Source organism: Hyla sarda, chromosome 1 (genome assembly GCF_029499605.1).
Source record: "Hyla sarda isolate aHylSar1 chromosome 1, aHylSar1.hap1, whole genome shotgun sequence".
Taxonomy (NCBI): Eukaryota; Metazoa; Chordata; class Amphibia; order Anura; family Hylidae; genus Hyla; species Hyla sarda.
In genome coordinates this window covers 216,530,740-216,553,303 of record NC_079189.1, presented here as the reverse complement: position 1 = coordinate 216,553,303, position 22,564 = coordinate 216,530,740, and the positions used below count along the sequence as shown (strand labels likewise).

The 22,564-nt window shown below is 41.4% G+C and overlaps 1 protein-coding gene across 1 annotated transcript; it reads right to left on the bottom strand.

Annotated features, from left to right (window-relative positions):
* Positions 1–3,185: 3,185 nt before the first annotated feature.
* Positions 3,186–21,226, bottom strand: LOC130356710 (transmembrane protease serine 11C-like). The gene is made up of 9 exons (XM_056558635.1): positions 21,163–21,226; positions 16,622–16,678; positions 15,711–15,758; positions 15,566–15,625; positions 12,369–12,537; positions 9,912–10,171; positions 9,058–9,200; positions 4,515–4,668; positions 3,186–3,547 (listed from the first exon to the last, which is right to left on the bottom strand). The coding sequence occupies exons 1-9, from the start codon at positions 21,224–21,226 to the stop codon at positions 3,507–3,509; spliced, it is 996 nt and encodes a 331-aa protein (XP_056414610.1). The 3' UTR covers positions 3,186–3,506.
* Positions 21,227–22,564: the final 1,338 nt, after the last annotated feature.

Here is a 22,564-nt window from a genome sequence, read left to right as displayed (position 1 = left end):
ACCCCCCTTTTCCCATTTAAAAAAAAAAACTGTGTAAATAAAAATAAACATGTGGCATTGCCGCGTGCGGAAATGTCCAAATTATAAAAATATATCATTAACTAAACCGCGCAGTCAATGGTGTACGCGCAAAAAAATTCCAAAGTCCAAAATTGTGTATTTTTGGTCACTTTTTATATAATGAAAAAATGAATAAAAAGTGATCAAGTACAATCAATACAAAAATGGTGCCACTAAAAATTTCAGATCACGGTGCAAAAAATAAAAAAGTGTGCAGATACGAGATGTGCAGCCCCTGAAACTACGGACACTGGAAGCCTGTGCTAGCATTTCTTCTGCGGTGTATATAGTAGTATATAGCAGTGTATACAGATACTGGAAGCCTGTGCTAGCATTTCTCCTGCGGTGTATATAGTAGTATATAGCAGTGTATACAGATACTGGAAGCCTGTGCTAGCATTTCTCCTGCGGTGTATATAGTAGTATATAGCAGTGTATACAGATACTGGAAGCCTGTGCTAGCATTTCTCCTGCGGTGTATATAGTAGTATATAGCAGTGTATACAGATACTGGAAGCCTGTGCTAGCATTTCTCCTGCGGTGTATATAGTAGTATATAGCAGTGTATACAGATACTGGAAGCCTGTGCTAGCATTTCTCCTGCGGTGTATATAGTAGTATATAGCAGTGTATACAGATACTGGAAGCCTGTGCTAGCATTTCTCCTGCGGTGTATATAGTAGTATATAGCAGTGTATACAGATACTGGAAGCCTGTGCTAGCATTTCTCCTGCGGTGTATATAGTAGTATATAGCAGTGTATACGGATACTGGAAGCCTGTGCTAGCATTTCTCCTGCGGTGTTGCTATCAGTGTGTGAACAGTGGGAGAAGAGGGTCGCATTGACAATCCAACACAATGGGCAGCACATTGAACACATGTTATAAGTGGTCAGAAACTTGTAAATAACTCATGAAAGAATAAAGTTAAGTTAAAACCAAGCACATCATTGTTTTTCTTGTGAAATTCCCAATTAGTTTGATGTGTCACATGAAAAAACAAAAGTTGAATTCAAAATGGCCGACTTCAAAATGGCCACCATGGTCACCACCCATCTTGAAAAGTTTCCCCCCTCACATATACTCATGTGCCACAAACAGGAAGTTAATATCACCAGCCATTCCCATTTTATTAAGGTGTATGTACGTAATATTTTGGGCTGTTTGATCTAAAATGCACGGGCCTATTTTTGGTCCCAGTTCGACCCTGGCTCACACGGACATCACCGATTCCAGACCTGATGCAGGGCAACATTTTTTTACTGACAAATTAGACAATAACAGCTCCATCCCCCACCATCTTTGCACTTTCAGCAACCTTCCTTTTACTAGGGGTCACAATATCCCCACTTACAGCAAGCCATTTTCTGCTTATATGGTTGCCCCAGCAGCCCCTATAGTTTTCACAGCAGACTTCCTTTCCCTAGTTGCCTCCTCTCACACAGGAGTCCCAGTAAGGGCTAAACTGGACAATTTTACAACTGTGTGTGTATACCCGCCCCGGGTTCCACTCACAAGGGGGGGTCCATGATGGAGTCACCTCCCCATCCACTGCTGCACCGCGACCGCAACGCTTTTCCGCCCGGCCGCCTGCATCTCTGGAGTCAGCCGTCCTGTGAGCCGGGTTTATAGGAGCTCTGCTAGAAGAGAGTGTCTGTGATGGGAAGGATCAGCGGCTGTGCCCCATGAGCTGTGCAGGCCCCCCCCCCCCCCCCCCCCAGAGTTTGGTAAGTGACTGTCCATGTGCAGCAGTGACAGCAGGGGGGCTGGACTTGTGTCAGGATAGTCCAGGATGAGTAAAGAGCGGGCACCTGCCCCTGCCCCTCTACAGCTCGGGGGACCCCTACCTATACAGCATGTTACTCACAGAGCATTGCTCACTGATGGATTACACATTGATAAGCATGTACAGTAGAACCTGTGAGGCGAAATGGCGATACAAGTAACTTCTATGCTTCCTATGAACAGTAGCAGATATTGGGGATGAATTAGTATAGCAATGGAATAGATACAGTAGAGAGATTTGCATGTGCTCTGGCAGATATAGGGTTAAGCTGGCTACACATGTTGCAGTTGTGTAGAAACAAAGTATTAGACTTGTGGTTTAGTATCTAGTTCATATATAGTTTATTATAGTCCTAGTGATTGTACAAGATCTTGTACTTAGATCAGTGTTTCCCAAACAGGGTGCCTCCAGCTGTAGCAAAACTACAACTTCCAGCATGCCTGGACAGCCTTTGGCTGTCCGGGCATGCTGGGAGTTGTAGTTTTGCAACAGCTGGAGGCACCCTAGGTGGGAAACACTGCCTTAGATAGTGTGGCTGGGGCACTGCAGACAATCAATGTCTGGGACATAGAGACATAGAGACATGTGACATGTGCAGAAGATGTGACATATTCTATAGTTAGTTTCATCATCCTAGGAACCATAGGAAACAGTTGTGTCACTAATGTAGTAAATAAAATGATGCGTTATAGCAGTGGTCACCAAACTGTGGACCTCCAGATGTTGCAAAACTGAAACTTCCAGCATGCCCAAATACCCAGCTGTCTGGGCATGATGGGAGTAGTAGTTTAGCAACATCTGGAAGTCCAGAGTTTGGAGCCAGTTGGGTTGTAGCATAGAAAGCTATGGAATTGTGTATTATATGAGTTCTGTAGTTTCAGCCGGTAGGTCTCGGCTATATACTTTCGTTATCAAAATGAGATTTTGGATCTTTATTTTGTCTTGCGGCAGCGCCCAACGTGACGTCACGATGCTGACGCCGCCTTCACGGATCTTTTAAAGGAGCGGAAGGATCCATCACCAGCGGTCAGAAGGAGGCATCATCAAAATGTAAGTAAATAATTCTATGTGAAGGGAGAGGTGTAATTAAGGGGGGGAGGAGGGGGGTGTAATTAAGGGGGGTGGCAGGGGTGTAATTAAGGGGAGGAGGGAGGGGGTGTAATTAAGGGGGGTGGCAGGGGTGTAATTAAGGGGAGGAGGGAGGGGGTGTAATTAAGGGGGGTGGCAGGGGTGTAATTAAGGCGGGAAGGAGGGAATGTAATTAAGGGGGGGAGGGGCTGTAATGAAGGGTGGGTGCGGGTGGGGTGCCAAACAAAGGGTCTGCCCCGGGTGCCAAATGCTGTAGGTACACCCCTGCCCTGGAGTATCTGAGATTGAAAATGAACTGTATGGGAACAAAGTAAGCCAAAATATACAGCCAAGTTAAGTACAGATAAGGTGAAAGTAGAATATTTTCAGCCCAGTAATACAGAAGATAAATTAACAGCCAGTAAAGACATGCGGTTTAAGTATTATAATAATTATATTTAATAAATTAAAAACATTTCACAATCAATATATTTCTATACATCAGTGAGATAAATAAAAATAAGTATGTACAAAAATATGTTTTTATAAGGTACTGTTCATACAACCCTTTTTTCTTTCCGGTAAGCCTATGTTCACACGCCAGAATTTCCATGCGGAATTCCGTATTGGAATCCTGTACGGAGATTTCACAATTTAATGGGATTCAGCTGCGTTGTTCACATAACAAAATTTCCGCATCGGAAACATCTGGCACAGAAATTCTAATTCCGGTGTCCGCTGAGAGAATAAACACGTCTTTTCTTTCTCCACACAGAATGTATTGCTGTCTATGAGATGGAGCATTCCAGAGTGGTCCTAGTGTCGGCATGTCATGCCGGTGCCTGCAGTCTACAAAATGTCTCCAGATTTCCCGTGCAGACATCCTGACATGTAAACATAGCCTAAGAGCAGTATAGGATGCTGCACTATTCTATGCCATAATATTACAATAAAAACATGATAAGCATTACAATTCAAGGGGATCTGTCCCTTACAAAAATCTCAGTTCTCATGGTAAAAAAAGAATCACATTCTGCTTTATGAAAGTGAACCGTGGGCATGAAATGCAGTGTAAAATAAAGACCTGCCTTATGGTATTTAAAGGGGTACTCCAAAGGATAGGGGATAAGATGCCTTATCGCGGGCGTCCTGCCGCTGGGGACCCCCGTGATCTTGCACGCAGCACCCCAGTTAAAATCAGTCCCCGGAGCATGTTTGCTCCGGTTTGATTACCGGCGACCACGGGGCCGGCGGCGTGTGACGTCACGCCTCCGCCCCTGTGTGATATCACGCTCCGCCCCTCAATGCAAGCCTATGGGAGGGGGCGTGTCACGCCCCCTCCCATAGGCTTGCATTGAGGGGCGGAGCGTGCAAGATCACGGGGGTCCCCAGCGGCGGGACCCCCGCAATCAGGCATCTTATCCCCTATCCTTTGGATAGGGGATAAGATGTCTAAGCACCGGAGTACCCCTTTAAAGGCAAATTCTTCCATTGGGGGAAATTAGTCAGCTGAGCCTCTGGACTGCTGTCTGTACTGAAACATCTGTACACAGTATAATAATACATTGTTCATTTCATCTCACATTGGAAGATTTACACACCAGACTTCTGTGCTATCCAGCTGCGAAAATATGTGACCTTCGTATACACACCAGGCTTCATAGGCAAAGCACATTTATCACCAAAACTAACAACTCCTATGAGCGACCATCTTTTACTAGACTGTAGTGCAACCAGAGGACCTCCTGAGTCACCCTAGAATAAAATGGAAGAACATTATTAATATTATTAGAACTGTTATTTGGATTGGGTCTCCAGCAAACTATTTTAGGTATTTTTCCTCATGGTTCATCGTATAGGGTGCTGGCCCCCAGACTACTTTAGGGGCACTCTACTGCACAGCCCTGCATACATCTGTGTATGTGGAGACTGAACTGCCAGGTAGAGCTACCCCTACATACACAGTTATATGCCAGAGCCTCTGCTCACTGGCTGCTTCTTTCTGTGAAGAAAGGCCCCTTGGAGCATCACATGACCACATCACGTGATCAAAGGAATCTGTGTGCGCTATATAAATAAAGAAAGAGTTATTAAAGGTCCTTAAGTTACAACAAGTAGCTCCAGACAGGAAGAGAAGGAGGAAGGTAAGTGAAAATGTGTTTTGTATACTGAGCCAATGAAAATGGGGTCTTTTAGTCTGGGGTTCTGATATTGGGGTCTGATATACTGGGGCTCTTATACTGGATTCTGGTTTACGGGGGTCTATTATTCTGGGGCTTTGATACTTGGGTCTGTTATACTGTGGTTTGTTTTACTGGGTTCTAATATACTGGAGCTGTTATACAGAGGTCTATTATACTGGGGCAATAATAAAGGGGTCTATTATACTCAGGCTCTGATATAGGGGTCTGTTATGCTGGGTCGATGATACTAGGGTCTGTTAAACTGAGGTTTTGATATTGGGGTCTGTTATACTGGGGCTCTTATATTGGGGTCTGTTATTCTGGGGCTCTGATACTGGGGTCTGTTATGCTGGGTCGATGATACTAGGGTATGTTATACTGGGGCTTTGGTATTTGGGTCTGGTATACTGGGGCTCTTATACTGAGTTCTATTATTCTGGGGCTCCGATACTGGGGTCTGTTATGCTGAGTCTATGATACTAGGGTATGTTATACTGGGGCTTTGATATTTGGGTCTGGTATAATGGGGCTCTTATACTGAGTTCTATTGTTCTGGGGCTCTGATACTGGGATCTGTTATGCTGAGTCTATGATACTAGGGTATGTTATACTGGGGCTTTGATATTTGGGTCTGGTATACTGGGGCTCTTATACTGAGTTCTATTATTCTGGGGCTCTGATACTGGGATCTGTTATGCTGAGTCTATGATACTAGGGTATGTTATACTGGGGCTTTGGTATTTGGGTCTGGTATACTGGGGCTCTTATACTGAGTTCTATTATTCTGGGGCTCTGATACTGGGATCTGTTATGCTGAGTCTATGATACTAAGGTATGTTATACTGGGGCTTTGGTATTTGGGTCTGGTATACTGGGGCTCTTATACTGAGTTCTATTATTCTGGGGCTCTGATACTGGGATCTGTTATGCTGAGTCTATGATACTAAGGTATGTTATACTGGGGCTTTGGTATTTGGGTCTGGTATACTGGGGCTCTTATACTGAGTTCTATTATTCTGGGGCTCCGATACTGGGGTCTGTTATGCTGAGTCTATGATACTAGGGTATGTTATACTGGGGCTTTGATATTTGGGTCTGGTATACTGGGGCTCTTATACTGAGTTCTATTATTCTGGGGCTCCGATACTGGGGTCTGTTATGCTGAGTCTATGATACTAGGGTATGTTATACTGGGGCTTTGATATTTGGGTCTGGTATACTGGGGCTCTTATACTGAGTTCTATTATTCTGGGGCTCTGATACTGGGATCTGTTATGCTGAGTCTATGATACTAGGGTATGTTATACTGGGGCTTTGGTATTTGGGTCTGGTATACTGGGGCTCTTATACTGAGTTCTATTATTCTGGGGCTCTGATACTGGGATCTGTTATGCTGAGTCTATGATACTAGGGTATGTTATACTGGGGCTTTGGTATTTGGGTCTGGTATACTGGGGCTCTTATACTGAGTTCTATTATTCTGGGGCTCCGATACTGGGGTCTGTTATGCTGAGTCTATGATACTAGGGTATGTTATACTGGGGCTTTGGTATTTGGGTCTGGTATACTGGGGCTCTTATACTGAGTTCTATTATTCTGGGGCTCTGATACTGGGATCTGTTATGCTGAGTCTATGATACTAGGGTATGTTATACTGGGGCTTTGGTATTTGGGTCTGGTATACTGGGGCTCTTATACTGAGTTCTATTATTCTGGGGCTCTGATACTGGGATCTGTTATGCTGAGTCTATGATACTAGGGTATGTTATACTGGGGCTTTGATATTTGGGTCTGGTATACTGGGGCTCTTATACTGAGTTCTATTATTCTGGGGCTCCGATACTGGGATCTGTTATGCTGAGTCTATGATACTAGGGTATGTTATACTGGGGCTTTGATATTTGGGTCTGGTATACTGGGGCTCTTATACTGAGTTCTATTATTCTGGGGCTCTGATACTGGGATCTGTTATGCTGAGTCTATGATACTAGGGTATGTTATACTGGGGCTTTGATATTTGGGTCTGGTATACTGGGGCTCTTATACTGAGTTCTATTATTCTGGGGCTCTGATACTGGGATCTGTTATGCTGAGTCTATGATACTAGGGTATGTTATACTGGGGCTTTGGTATTTGGGTCTGGTATACTGGGGCTCTTATACTGAGTTCTATTATTCTGGGGCTCTGATACTGGGATCTGTTATGCTGAGTCTATGATACTAGGGTATGTTATACTGGGGCTTTGATATTTGGGTCTGGTATACTGGGGCTCTTATACTGAGTTCTATTATTCTGGGGCTCTGATACTGGGATCTGTTATGCTGAGTCTATGATACTAGGGTATGTTATACTGGGGCTTTGGTATTTGGGTCTGGTATACTGGGGCTCTTATACTGAGTTCTATTATTCTGGGGCTCCGATACTGGGGTCTGTTATGCTGAGTCTATGATACTAGGGTATGTTATACTGGGGCTTTGATATTTGGGTCTGGTATACTGGGGCTCTTATACTGAGTTCTATTATTCTGGGGCTCTGATACTGGGATCTGTTATGCTGAGTCTATGATACTAGGGTATGTTATACTGGGGCTTTGATATTTGGGTCTGGTATACTGGGGCTCTTATACTGAGTTCTATTATTCTGGGGCTCTGATACTGGGATCTGTTATGCTGAGTCTATGATACTAGGGTATGTTATACTGGGGCTTTGGTATTTGGGTCTGGTATACTGGGGCTCTTATACTGAGTTCTATTATTCTGGGGCTCCGATACTGGGGTCTGTTATGCTGAGTCTATGATACTAGGGTATGTTATACTGGGGCTTTGATATTTGGGTCTGGTATACTGGGGCTCTTATACTGAGTTCTATTATTCTGGGGCTCCGATACTGGGGTCTGTTATGCTGAGTCTATGATACTAGGGTATGTTATACTGGGGCTTTGATATTTGGGTCTGGTATACTGGGGCTCTTATACTGAGTTCTATTATTCTGGGGCTCTGATACTGTGGTCTGTTGCACTGGAGCTCTGATATCAAGGTCTGTTATACCAGGGATCTCATACTGGGGTCTATTACACTGGAGCTGTTATACTGGGGTTTATTATACTGGGGTTCTGATATTGAGGTCTGTTATATTGGGGCTTTGATATTGGGGTCTTATAATTTGGGTCTTTGGTATTGGGGTCTGTTATACTGGGGATCTGATACTGGGGTTTATTATACTGGAGCTCTGATATTGTGGTCAGATATACTGGGGTCTTTTATTGTGGGGCTCTGATATTGTGTCAGTAATACTGGAGCTCTGATACTGGGGTCTGGTTTATGGGGTCTATAATTCTGGGGCTCTGATACTGGGGTCTGGTTTATGGGGTCTATTATTCTGGAGCTCTGATACTGGGGTCTGGTTTATGGGGTCTATAATTCTGGGGCTCTGATACTGGGGTCTGGTTTAGGGGGTTTATTATTCTGGGACTGATATGGGGTCTGTTGTACTGGAGCTCTCATACTGGGGTCTGGTTTATGGGGTCTATTATTCTGGGGCTCTGATACTGGGGTCTGGCTTATGGGGTCTATTATTCTGGGGCTCTGATACTGGGGTCTGGTTTAGGGGATTTATTATTTTGGGACTGATAGGGGGTCTGTTGTACTGGAGCTCTGATACTTGGGTCTGGTTCCTGGGGTCTATTATTCTGGGGCTCTGATACTGGGGTCTGGTTTAGGGAGGTCTATTATTCTGGGGCTCTGATATGGGGTCTTTTGTACTGGAGCTCTGATATTAGGGTTAGTAATACTGGGGGTATGACACTGGGGTATATTATACTGGAGCTCTGATATGGGTGTCTGTTATACTGGGGTCTATTATTCTGGGGCTCTGATTCTAGGGTCTGTTATACTGGGGTTCACATTCATGTGGTACATTGTTCTCAGACTTGGCATTGGCTTCAGGATTATAATAAACGCACCTGACATGAATCTATTTTTCCTTCTGTGTAACCAGCACATATCATCGAAGGCTTTATAAGGTATCCATACATCTGGTAACTGCTGCATAAAATTGAATTAATAATTTTTAATTCAGCCTGTTGTAGAACAGATGCTAGGCTCCCTGTAAAAAAAAAACAAATATCATGAATATTTTTATCATATGTTTTATTTCCTCTGAAATTGTCAAGATTACTTATATTTTAATATGCAGAATGGAGGAACTATCCAGCTGGTCATCCCTCACCCATGACAAGTTTGAAATGTTATGGGGACCCTGGCTCTCGTATAAGCGCCTTTGCATGACACAGTCCCTCTCTACGCCATTGCCCTCTTATTAAACAGATTCAAAGTATCCGGACCTCACGAATAGACCACCGCAATGTACAACCTCTAGGAGTGCTACGCCACACAGGACTTCCTGGTATATCCCTCCCACCCCCCTCCACACTGATATACTTATCTAGCTTTCATCCTCCTAGAGATCATATTTTAACTGATGAACCTTTAGCTGTTCTAGCTAGCTCACCACTCTATTTCACTGAAGGGTAACAATTCTTGACCGGCTCGATTCACGTGACTTGTTTTGTTTGTTGATATTTGTGTTTTAATAATGGGATCTTTCCAGGATTACATATCTATACATGTCTCTTTTCTGTGTAAAAGGCTATATATACAGTGCACATGTACCATTCCGATTGCTTATTGCTCTATCCAGCAAAGAGAATACATTGTGTAGATCCCATTCATTGTTATCATTGTATTTTGATTACTGTTATGTAAAAAATAAAAAAACAGACTTGTTAAAAAAAAGATTACTTATATTTTCTCTAACCTCCTTCTGTTAGTGCTCCCCATCCAGATACATGACACGAAGAGTTGTCCGGAAAGGAATCCAGTGTATCGGGTAAACATACGGATCGAATATATGGTGTAAAGGTCACTGGACTTGATAACTGGAGAAGAGTAATGTCATTGGCATATGACCCCTTTGTGTAATTCTCATGGATAATGATATTTTGGAGCTTCAACCCAGATCCGGTACTTAAAGAAACTGTTCCTAAGATGACTGTCCAAGCATTCACATCTGTGCTCCTGTAGAAACATAATGGTATATATTTTTTATCATGGCACTTTTACCTGCTTCCAAAAAAAAAAAAAAATTATACTAATAGAAGATAAAAAAAATTAAGAAATCCCATCTGTATATTTTAACCATATATAGTAAAATGATCCATCAAGAATCTATAGCCCTCATGTATTAAACGTGCACCCACAGCAATCCACCTGATCACTTTTATTTTTAGGTCACTTTAAAAAAATAAATGCAGAATTTAATTTCCTATTACCAACATATTTCCTAATGAGATCTGGGTGAATTCCTCAAAATCTTTAGGCTTTGTTCACACTGAGTATTTTGACATAGATTCAAAGTACACTTGAATTTTACATCAAATTATCACATGTATTTTAAATCAGAATTTTTTTTTTAACATTAGGAAATGATGTCTAGTCTTGAAGGGATTATTTCCATTGCAGTCAAAATGACTTTAAATATTAAACAATTTACAAACTTGTGTATAAAATCTATGTGTTTCCACATTTCATTTAGATGTCTCAAACTTCACTCTTTAAAAAAAGTTCAGATGGTTCAAATGGTTTTGGAAAGAAAATCAAATTTAAATTTCCCCGTGGAAATGTATAAATTTAAAAAACTATTTTTAGAAATGATGCGGTTATGTTGCATCACATTGTATGCAGTCCCTTTGATATGAAAAACCACATCAAGATTTGATATGTCAATTACTTACTGTATATACAAAAGAAAGAAAAAAAACAAAAACACAACTTCTTACAGTTTTAAGAGACTTCAAAATGTTTGCCAGTCCTCCAGGTTGGGACATCACATCCATAGAGACATCCCATGACTATGGAATTGAATTATGGCACAATATAGGTCAAAAGAATCCCGGCTGATGAAGAATATCTTTATTCAACATAGACTACATACAATTCAGCAGCAGGCGTTCCGGCATTAAATGCCTTTATCGATATGGTATTATGGGAAATTGTATCTAAGTTGTGCCAGGATCTTGATTTCATTATACGTTAACTTTGACGCTACCACGAGAACCACCATTGAAGCAGTGCTGACACTTCTATACTGGCATATACCCCTTGTGACATGCGTGCTGCAATGGATGACTTTATCTGCAGATTATATCAGCCCCTTGTTTTCTTATATCATAGAGATTTTCAGCTATATACACATGTAGCAGGATTGCTGTGGACATTTCTGCAACTGTCCTATACATCCGAATGTATTTGATTGTTTTTCAGTGGCAGAAATTTGTACAACTAATTTGCCTTATGTGACTTTAACCTTTAAGTGTACCATCAGTATCATTTGAACAAATTTCTGACATATCAAAAGTTTGTATCGGTGGGGGTCCAGGTGCTGAGACCCCCCACCAATCGCTAGAATGAAGTGGCAGAAGAGTGCGGATGCACAGCTGAACCCCTTTATCTCTGTTATGCACAGCATATAAAGCAAGCTGTATATCTAATTGCAATAGAAGTCTATAGGACTTTTGACAATTCAGTATACAACTGACTTTAGCTGTGCAGACCTAAAAGGGGTACAGTTTGTCCAGCCGTGCACTTGGGCCGCTTCACTCTAATGATCTGTGGGGGTCTCAGCACACAGACTTCTACTAATACAAACTTCTCACATGTCGATAAAACTTTTTAGAACTTTGTTTACATGATACTTCATTCATAAAATAGTACAGCTGGTAGACGCAGAGGAGCAGCCTCGCAGCGACAGACTGTTTCCTGTGCTCCAAGCGCACTTCCTCGGGCAGCCCGAGGAAGTGCGCGTGGAGCGCAGGAAACAGTCTGTCGCTGTGAGGCTGCTCCTCTGCGTCTACCAGCTGTACTATTTTATGCAAGTGAATAAAGATTCCGGCAAGCAAATTATCCGGGTGAGTGCATCCACCTTTTTCTTGAACTGTGTGCCATTGCTTGTCTTATTTGGAGTACACCCCAGAAGATAACCTCCCAGGCGTTAGTGCTGGTGTCTCATATCCCCGAGTGGGCTAATCATGGACAGCAGTGCCGTGCTCCTTTCCCTCTGCAAGTCTTGGATTTGTTTACATGATAGTTGCACTTTAAACTTCTTCTATGTGACTTGAAATGACTATCCAGACAATGACATTAGCTAGGTACTGTAAACCCTGTTATAGGCAAGTAATGATTGACAGTGTATTCACAGTAAAGGTACACAACTTACGAAGAAAAACAATGAGCCGCCGTGACAAGCCAGGAATTGCTAATGAGAGAGGCTCCACATTTATGATTTCCATTGTACCGTAGACTAGCCTGCCAGGGCCATGAACCCAACGCAGCTGATGTTCCTCCTACTATTCTGCTTAATGCTGATGGACCTCCAACACCACAAGCTGTTGAAATAGTAAAACAACAAAGATATTTTATATTCTACGAGCAAACAATTTAAATAATAAATCATATACAAGAGAATTCTGAATCCATAATATATAATGATTTCACAAAGACCAACAAAAGACCATTGATTCACTTTACAGTCAGTGCCAAGCATCACCAGAAAGGCGCTTCAGTATCTAGAGCTAAACAATGAATATTTCAATGCACCGACAGCAAGTCGCGATCTTGAGTTACGTGCATAATGTTTATTTATGTACAGTAAAACTGTGTGCTGCAGAATATGTTGGACCTATATAAATAAATTATTATCATTCTTATTATTATTGTAAACATAACAAAAATATACGATGATAATCTTTAGTACATGCAAAAATGATAAACCTAGAAAGAAAAGAATTGTCCCAGTCTTAAAATCAAGGGTACATTTTGGAGTTCTCACAACTACATACAGTAACATAAAGCTATTAAAGTGGTTGTCTTATGAATACAGCCTATGTCCATATGTCCTTATATGAGCCTCTATGAGAGCAGCCCCCATTTTGGTGAACTCAGGCTCTCCTTTTGTTACAAGGCTGATCATTCATGTGAATGGTCACCATGTAATACAACATTTCCCCTAGCACTATAGCTGCAGTGTGCCAGGAATGGAACCTGTGAAAATTGGCGGCTCATAGCTTTCTGTTTTTACATAAACAATACAGTGCCTAGTCCAATTCACTGAAATAAATTGGAATTTTTGAAAATAAAATGCTTGCGTATGAATACCACCATAGATGATCACCATTTACCTATGGTACATTAGCTTTCAGCATGTTCTCTACCAGAGAAGCAATAATAGATATCCAAAACCAAGCAGATCAAAAGTATAATCCATAGGGGTTAATACATTCTAATAAATTCTGAATTAACACAGTACAAAACCTATAGGAAATGAATCATCACTAAAGTTTTTTTTACATTGTGCTTGGGCTCTACAGATGTGGAATCCATGGGGACATTCTCTTGACATATATGCAGATGTACTCAGAGTTGGTAACATATAATCAAAAGAAAGAGCTAAAAGATTGTACATGGTACTTTTCCTTGCTTTCTGTATTTGCTTTTAATATTAGTCCCTTTACTGGAAAGGGCAACACTATAAAGGTTCCTCCACTCCAGTGCGCTAGTTCTCAATGATCAAAGCCGCCACGTCTTCCATTCACAAGGAAGGGAACCTGGTGGTTTTAAGTCATGCTCACTGTACTTTCCAGCCACCAATCAGACTTCATTGACAGCCCGAGTGCAGGGTGCCCGTTTAAAAAAATGTTGAGCTCTATGCGGAAACGAATAAAGCCGAGAAGTACAGTGTTGGAACATGGTTCTCTTCACCTGTAAAGTCCCAAGGCTGGTGCGTGAGGCCACTAAGACTAAAAGGTTCTCATTAAGCTTCAGTTCCACTGCTATAGCAAAAGCAATACTTTTATTCAATATTTATGTATGTACTACCATAAGATAATAGTAAAATACAGAAGCTGAAAGGCACGCTAGCCACCTACCAACGTATTTACCTACTGAGAAAGGGAAGGGGGGGCATCTACATACCAAAGGATGTATTTATCTATGGGGGGGCTACCTACCTAAAGTCATACCTGCCTTTGTCAGGACTTCCTAATATGGGAACTGTCTAACTACTGTTGGACATACCTAACTAATGGGGAAACTACATTCCTAATGTAGGGAATATACCTACATAATGGGGGACCTACTAACCTACCCACTTTTACTGTGCAGGACACCAAGGAGGCATTATTATAGTTTGTGAGCCTATAGATGGGGAGATTGTGTAGAGGTGAGTCTAACATGTTTGTCCTGCGGATGCTGAAGAAGTCAATATTGCGGTCTGAGCCAGATGGAGAAGAGAAGGAAAGAGGACGACTGCATTCAGAGAAGGCGTCAATTGTGAGTCATTTAATTTTACTGTATGTATATCATTGGTAGGGAGTGGGTGGGCGTCGTTTATACCGCACCTCGCCAGGAGCACAAGGGGCACTAGGTAAGCCTCTGCACCCAGCTAAGACTCATATATGGTATGATTGGGAGAAAAAGCTGTCTACCAACAACTATTTAGACCATGGGGCCAAGTAAATACTTAATCACAAATCAAACTGCATTTGGAACTACAGGCTTTTCCAGTAGTTTTTAAGAAATGTCCTACAGGCCTGTATCAGGGTTAAGAATAAAATAAAGTATACTTCCCTCTTAATTTGTTGTTGCTTCAGTGACCCCAGACGGAAATGGTGCAATGACATAATGTCCATTATGCACTTGAATGTGCAGCCAGTTACCGTCCTTAGCAGTCTCTTCTTGCATATATGGCACATGACTGCTGAGGCCAGTGACTGGCTGTAGCCCCACTTAAAGGAGTACTCCGGGATATGAAAACGTATCCCCTATCCTTAGGATAGGGAATAAGTTTTAGATTGCAGGGGGCTGACCACTGGAACCCCCCTGCAATCTCCCATACAGGGCCCTGGCTCTCCATCCAAATAGCGTATGTCAACCAGCGCACAAAGCAGTGGCCTACATGCCCTGCCAATGCAGCGGTATAGGAGAGGCGGAGATTGCCGAATGCAGCGCTCCTGCTCTCCCATACAGTTGTATTGAGGGGCCGTGTCAGCCGCCTCTTTGTGCAGTGGTGGAACACGCCCTCTTCTTGCGGACTGCCAGGGCCCCGTATGGGAGATGGCGGGGGCCCCAGCGGTCAGACATCCCACGAGATCTGAAACTTATACCCTATCCCTTAGGATAGGGGGTAAGTTTACATATCCCGGAGTACCCTTTTTAAATAATGTACATTATGTAATTGCAATATTTCCAGGTATTAGAGCAGTGGCAAATGTAGGGGTTAGTAATGTTTGCTTTTTATTTATTTTTTGTTTGTTTTTTTTCCAACCTACAGGATTTTTTTTTTTACCAACTGGAAAGTTTAACTTAAACACCTATTGTATTTTTGTTCTTTTTTTATTGTGTATTTTTCATACTGACCTGTGTCATTTCCTGCATTGATCCTAACAGTTGTGCTACTAGTAGTTGCCGTGTAGAGAACTGCAAATTTGAAATATAAGAACACCAGTATAAGTTTTCAAGCTTTCAGTCTATGGGCTGTAACCCATATCCAATGAATACACACCTGTTGTGTTTCCTACATAAGTTGGAATATTGGTGCTATTGTTTGTAGCTGAAAATAAGAACAGATGGAAAAAGTTTTGTTATACAACTACAGGAGAGGCATGTTCTGTTCCAGATGTAGCTCTGCTATCCATTATACAGTATGGAGACATACATAGTCTCTATTAGACTACATTTATGTAAAATGGGAAATGTATCCATGTAGTAGGTCGAAGCATTTGCTATAGAACCATGTATCTCAAGGGTCTGCTGGTGAAGCAACCAACAAAGAGGCTTAGTCCTAATGTTAGAAATTGTCTTCCATCAAGTGTCATTTTTTTTTTATTTTCGTATTAGCTTAGTATTAGTGGTAAGAGAATGTGAGATATGGTTATCATATAATTACTCAACATTGTGGAAAATAAATTTGATATGGGTTAATAGTGACTTGTAATGCGCTATTAGTACTTAGAGTATTGCATCACACACCTGTAAAAGCGATCTGAATAGTTGCACTAGGTGCAACACTGCTTGACACTAGAAGGACAAAGGAACGAGAAGACATTATGCTTAATTTGTGGCCAAAAATAACATCTAATTGTCATTGTCACATTTTATACTAGTTGGATTTATGACAGCAAATATAGAATATAGAATTAAGAAATGTGTAAGCACTGGTACAAAATATGTACATGCAGTACGTGATTGCACCAATTGGATGTATACATTTATGCAACCATTTTTGTGTGGCGTCAAGAATGGATCTAAAATGAAGCCAAAATAAAGAAGAAACGTTGCAAATAGTGGACATTAAAGTATTCTGAAGAACTATGTACCTCCATGATGCAGTCTAAAGAGTGCAGGTTATAAGTAATTTAAGAAGTTATATATATGTTATGTTATGTTGTTGATACAGAGTATTGCATCACACACCTGTAAAGTTCTGAAAAGTGATCTGAATAGTTGCACTAGGTGCAACATTGCTGGACACTAGAAGAACAAAAGAAGGAGAAGACATTATGCTTAATTTGCGGCCAGAATAACATCTAATTGTCATTGTCACGTGGGAACTGATTTCCTGCACTTTCTTTTTACAGCAAGAACACCGTTCCCATTAGCAGAAGTCCTGCAGGACTGGCCCTTTAGTGGAAGAGTTCCCACACTTTTTTCCCAGGACTTGACCCCTGTTCAGAACGACAATAAATGATGTGGACATGTGCATGGTGATGCCCGGTGGAGCTATTTAAAGAAAATGGTTTGGCAACAAGAGAAATTAAGAATAGTGGGCCTGGATTGTCTGGGTGTAGAAAGGGACAAATTGCAGCCTAAGGAGTTAGTTTTGGAAAATCTGATTTAAGTTGTGAGAGATCTTAGCTTGGAGGGTCGCCAAGATGGCTTTGGATGTGGAAAGCCTCAACAGTGGAGGCAGGATATAGTGGGCACTAAGATTAGCTTGTCTTAAAAGGAAAGTTTAAAGTCAAAGGGACTGCTTTAAAAGTGAGGACTACAGAAAAGACATTGGCCCTCATTTACTATTCTAAACCCGACCTCTTTTGTCGGGTTTTTTTTGTCACATCTTTGTCTGCGCCATGTCGCAGACATCGTGCGCCAGTCTGCGACACCATGCGACATTTTTTCCCGAGGGACCCGATGTGGATTCTCCCAAACCCGAAAAAGGGGCGTAACCAGACATTTCTGAGCTTTCCCACGTATTTATAAAGGTTTCCAACCCGAATTTGTTGTATTGTTGTGGATTTTTTCCCGACAGCTCAGAGGAGTTGGAAACCACAACCAACAAAACCCAGTGCGACAAACAGGACGCGACATAATAATAAATATCAGGTGAAAAAGGCAGTCGGGTAAGAAAGCAAGATAGACTTACAACCCGATCATTCTGTGAGTTGATGTGCTAAGCCAGGCTTTTTTCCTGCAGCCATAGTGGCAAGGGAAATGAAGTATTACATGGCGACCATTCACATGAATGATCAGCCATGTGCTACAAGGACAGCTTGAGTTAACCAGAGGCTCTTCCACTGCACATCTCTTTGGTGCTCTGAAGTGCCATTCCGCCATATTCTTGGCCAGTGATATGATGCCACCTCTATGTTCTGTTCTGTATTGTTGGCTGATTGAAAGCTGTGGGTTCACTAAGGGAGCGCGTGTCACATTTTCAATGCTCCTCTCTCATTTCTCCATGTCTTTGCCGGCTTACACTTTCATAATAATCGCTTGGTAGTCTATAAACAGGAGCAGGCGCTATCATTTTCACAAGAGTCCTTGCTCCTAAGCAGGCATGAAACAAGACAGGGAGGAAGGAGATTTTGCAGTCACATGGCCCTGGGGTACACTGACCACAGGAGCCTCTGATATGGTGGTTGTTACCACTGACACGAAGGGGCAGAACTGCTGACCACATGACTGACCACCAGCAAATTAAGTTTTTGTTCCTGCTTCTAGACTTAATTAAAGAGTACCTATCATCAACTACACTTTCCCTATCCCCGCTCCATCTGTCCCTGACTCTAACTATCTCTATCCCTGTCTTTTTTTTTTTATTCCAAACTCCCTGTAAATACCTCTTTTCTTCTATCTTCGGTAGCTCAGGGAAGGAAGTGGGCATTGCCCGGCAGGCGCAATGTCATCTGATGTCTGCCAGGGCTGGCTTCCGCCCTTCTTCTTGTATGCAGTGCTCCCTCTCAGGAACGCGCATACAGGCTCAGCACACTGCAGGGAAGGCAGCTTCTAAGTCTCCTCCTCTCTGGCTTTACACGTGCCAGACAGAGAGGAGGAACGTCGGAGGACAGAGCTGCTGCTCCCAGCACTGGTGCAAGCGCAGCGCTCACTCCCGCCTGTCTGATTGACAGGCGGGGAGCTGCGCTGAGCACGTCACGTGCTCAAGCAGCATCTGTGATTTCAGACTCACTGGCAGCCCAGTGTGAGTCCAAAATCACTGAAAACGCTTGCAGCCAGGGACTGCTAGGGAGACCCCTAGTGGCGACAGTTTCAAAGTGAAAATAGACAAAGAATAAAGCATTTTTTTTATATAAATCCAATAAGAAAGTTGTTTTATATTTAATAAACTGTAACATATAAAATTTAACCCAAGTAGCTAATAATCCATGACACTGTATCTAACCAGTCATTCAATACCACTTGTCTTGGAAGCTGGCTCTTGAGCTATCGAGGATTGGGGACCTGTATTGTTAAACAATACAATAAATATATATAGTGTGTAATTAAACAGACCTATACATATATGCATAAGATATATCTATTACAATAATAAAGTCTCAGCAGTAATGATTTTTTTCCTTAGTGTGCGGTATAAGAACACATTTGAAGATATAAATTTGATGTTCAGTACTGTTTTTAATTATCTTTTATATCTGTACTCTGTATCTTCTATATCTGGATTTCTCCAGGCATACTGTATGTCTATTAAAGGGGTACTCCGGTGAAAAACAGTTTGTTTTTTTAAATCAACTGGTTCCAGCAAGTTAAATAGATTTGTAAATGACTTCTATTAAAACAATCTTAAACCTTCCAGTACTTTTCACCTGCTGTATACTAAAGAGGAAGTTGAGATATTCTTTCTGTCTGACCACAGTGCTCTCTGCTGACATCTCTGTCCATGTCAGGAACTTTCCAGTGTAGGAGCAAATCCCCAAAGGAAACCTCTCCTGCTCTGGACAGTTCCTGACATGGACAGAGGTGTCAGCAGAGCGCACTGTGGTCAGACTGAAAAGAGGGGAGCGTCCCTGACCACTGATTGGACTGCCCTTCCTGTCGCTTTGAAGAGCAGCTCTGCGCCAAGCAGCACCAAGTGGAGATCGGAAGCACCGCAGAAGCGAGTATCTGACAATATGTCACACCTGTACTAAGTCATGTCTCCAAACTGGTTTGTTAAGGTAGGATTTGCATTTAAGATGATCAGTCTTTACTATGGTTTTGAGAGGAGGTATGAGGATTATGGCAACATTTTATCTATGCAAGCAAAACAAGACTCTGTTCAGACTGGCGTAATGGCTTCCATTTTTTTCAGGAACCATAATAGATAGGACAAGCTTGCTAAGATCTGTCATGATCAATTACCATACTTCTTGCAGATCCAATATGATTAGTCAGGGTCAGTTTTTACTGTCACTGACTAATAATGGGAAAATCCGTTTTTTTTACAGGACAGAGTAGTGCAGCATGCTAAACAATGTTGGCAGTAAAAGAGCAACAAAAAGCTAATGTAAAAGAAAGCTATGCTTGTTATTGTTTCTAGAAACCCTACTCTAACACATACTCCCAACACTATGATCACACGTTCTGCTGCCCATTAAAAGCACAGCACGAGTACCCTGTAGAAACATACAAGTACTACTGGAAATGGCTACAGACGGACCAAGACCAGTATATCTTTGTTTTTATACCATATGTACAATGTCATTCTTACTGTTATTATTAGCACTAATTCTAACATATATCATGAATGTGTTAGGGACAGTTATGTATAAGTGTCTAATGAGATTGTACTGATACAGCATACTGCTAAGGCTAGGTTCACATTAACTGTGTGCCTTCTAAACCATGTATACAATGGCATCTTGCCGATATGGGATGCTGATGCACACGGGCACAGACGGGTACGTTCAGGTCATTTTCTGAGGTTACACATGTTGGGACTTGGACCTCAAAGAAATTTAAATGACATATAAAATTTAAATTTATATCAACATACAGGTATATGTGTCTCGGGCACATATTGGTATTGTGAATGAGCCCTTTAAGGCAGAACAGTAATAGCCTTGTTTAATTCTTGTATAAAATTTTTATTCTAATTTTAGTTTTTTAGGGTATGATAACACGTTGATAATGTTTCCTACTGAGGAAGATCTGCTGTAAGTTTTAGTGATGTTCATTTTCAATACCATTCATTTCAATGGATCCACAGTCACCCTGTAAATGTGCCACTAATTCTGATTGTCCACGGACCCATTCAAATATACCCTTAAAGGGGTACCCCAGGGAAATATATATCTATATATATTTATATATGTATATATCCATCTCCCAGCAATCATTGCAGCTCTGCTCTGCCAGCCCCCACCGTCCTGTTCTGAGCAGCAGAGAGAGACTCAGTGTGTGATTGCCTGAGGCTGCACAGACCTCCCAGTTCTCAGCACTAAAGGGAGTATGAAACCACATGGTCTGTGTCTTTTAGGAGGGTGGGGGGAGAGGTTCTTTCAGAGAGAGCCTTAGACAGGGACAGAATGGACGGCTGGAAGATGTAATTCTCTCACTTCATGCATGTTAGTGACAACTAAAGAGGGGCTTGGATATATAAGCTGCAAACCTTGATGCCCTCAGGTCTAAATTAACTAATCGAATGTTTCTTATAAGTGACTCTGCCTCCGTGTGCTCCGAATTCCAATACCGCATCACATCATTAGCCCTTGTACCCTTCCCTTCCGTTCCCGTCGCAGTACCTTTATTACATCCATTCAATATTTGACTGCCATAACAATACTTGTAAGCATATTCTAGCTTCATCTTTTTAACTATAATTATAATTTATTATTGGCAGAATCTTCATACCACAATTCTAATTATGATATTCATCCTCTTATTTATTCATTTAGGTGTTTTATATATATATATATATATATATATATATATATATATATATGCATATACATATTTTATGTCATAAGTTATACCCCCTCTTACATATTGTATTTTTTATATTTCTATACCACTTTGGGAAGTATTTAATATTTTTAATTACCGTATTTAACTATTTATTCCTCATAATTATCTATGGGACCCAATTAATTATTTATTCCTCAGATCAATATATCTATTTTATACATATATTTTTTTCCTCCAATTTACATATATATATATATATATATATATTTTATATTATATATATATTTATAGTATTCATCCTTATGCACACAGAAGAGCTGCAGACACGAGTAATTATGCCCACGATCCGAGCGCTTCTCACAGTGACTCTGTCTCGCCCCGCCCCCTTCAGCATAATTGGGGAAATCCTACCGTGTGGCCAGGATGCCTGGCAACGCGTCACTGGTTACCGGAGCTCCGCAGTGGGCTCTGACTTATGCGTCTACAGCGCTGCTGAGTGGTAGTCAGCACATCCAGTTATCATCCTCCTGAAGATCTATTGCTGTGAAATACTTTGTTTGATCAATTAATTCTTATATGCTTTTAGTACAACAGTTTATTTATAATATAAGAAGTATGTGTGATTTATTTACATTTATACTTGGTGACCTTTGAACTTAGGCCACTCCCATGTATTTTTGGCACCTTTTTCACTGTATTTAAACCTGTAACATCTGTATGTCTTGTATTTTCATCTGAAGAAGAGGGGGTTACCCTCAAAATGCGTAATTCTGTATTTTATCTGCTAATTTGAATTAAATCACCACCTATAAGGGACATCTGCGTCCCAGAAACAGTTCTTTATACTATACATCCCAGGGGTAAAGCACGAGGCGCCATACGTGGTCTGTCTTCTTTCCCTCTACTTTACCTCAACCAAAATGGGGGAACTGCTCTATATAGCTAATGAATGATATTTGCATAATCCACTACAGACAATATATTGGTGTCAGTGAACCCCCGATGTTAGGTCTGATTGTATGTGGACTATACTTAATGTCAAGCGTATGAGGGAACATCAATTGCCAGCATTTGGATTTTTTGGCCTGTTTATTGGACCTAATCTTTTGTGGGAGTATAAAATCTATCTTATTAGGAAAATGAGGGATGTTTGCTGCTAGTTTAACAACTTATGGCTGACAGTTATATGATGTGTAAGTCCAACCCTGCAGAATTATTTTACGCAGTGTGAGGGTGGAT

Excerpts from the sequence above, each read along its gene's own strand:
- LOC130356710 (XM_056558635.1), bottom strand. The coding sequence starts at position 21,226 with ATGAAGCTAGAATATGCTTACAAGTATTGTTATGGCAGTCAAATATTG. Across the intron at positions 15,759-16,621 it reads CACTTTTCAGAACTTTACAG|CTACAAACAATAGCACCAAT; the intron begins GTGTGTGATGCA and ends TCTTATTTTCAG. Across the intron at positions 4,669-9,057 it reads GAAAAATAGATTCATGTCAG|GGTGACTCAGGAGGTCCTCT; the intron begins GTGCGTTTATTA and ends ATTTTATTCTAG.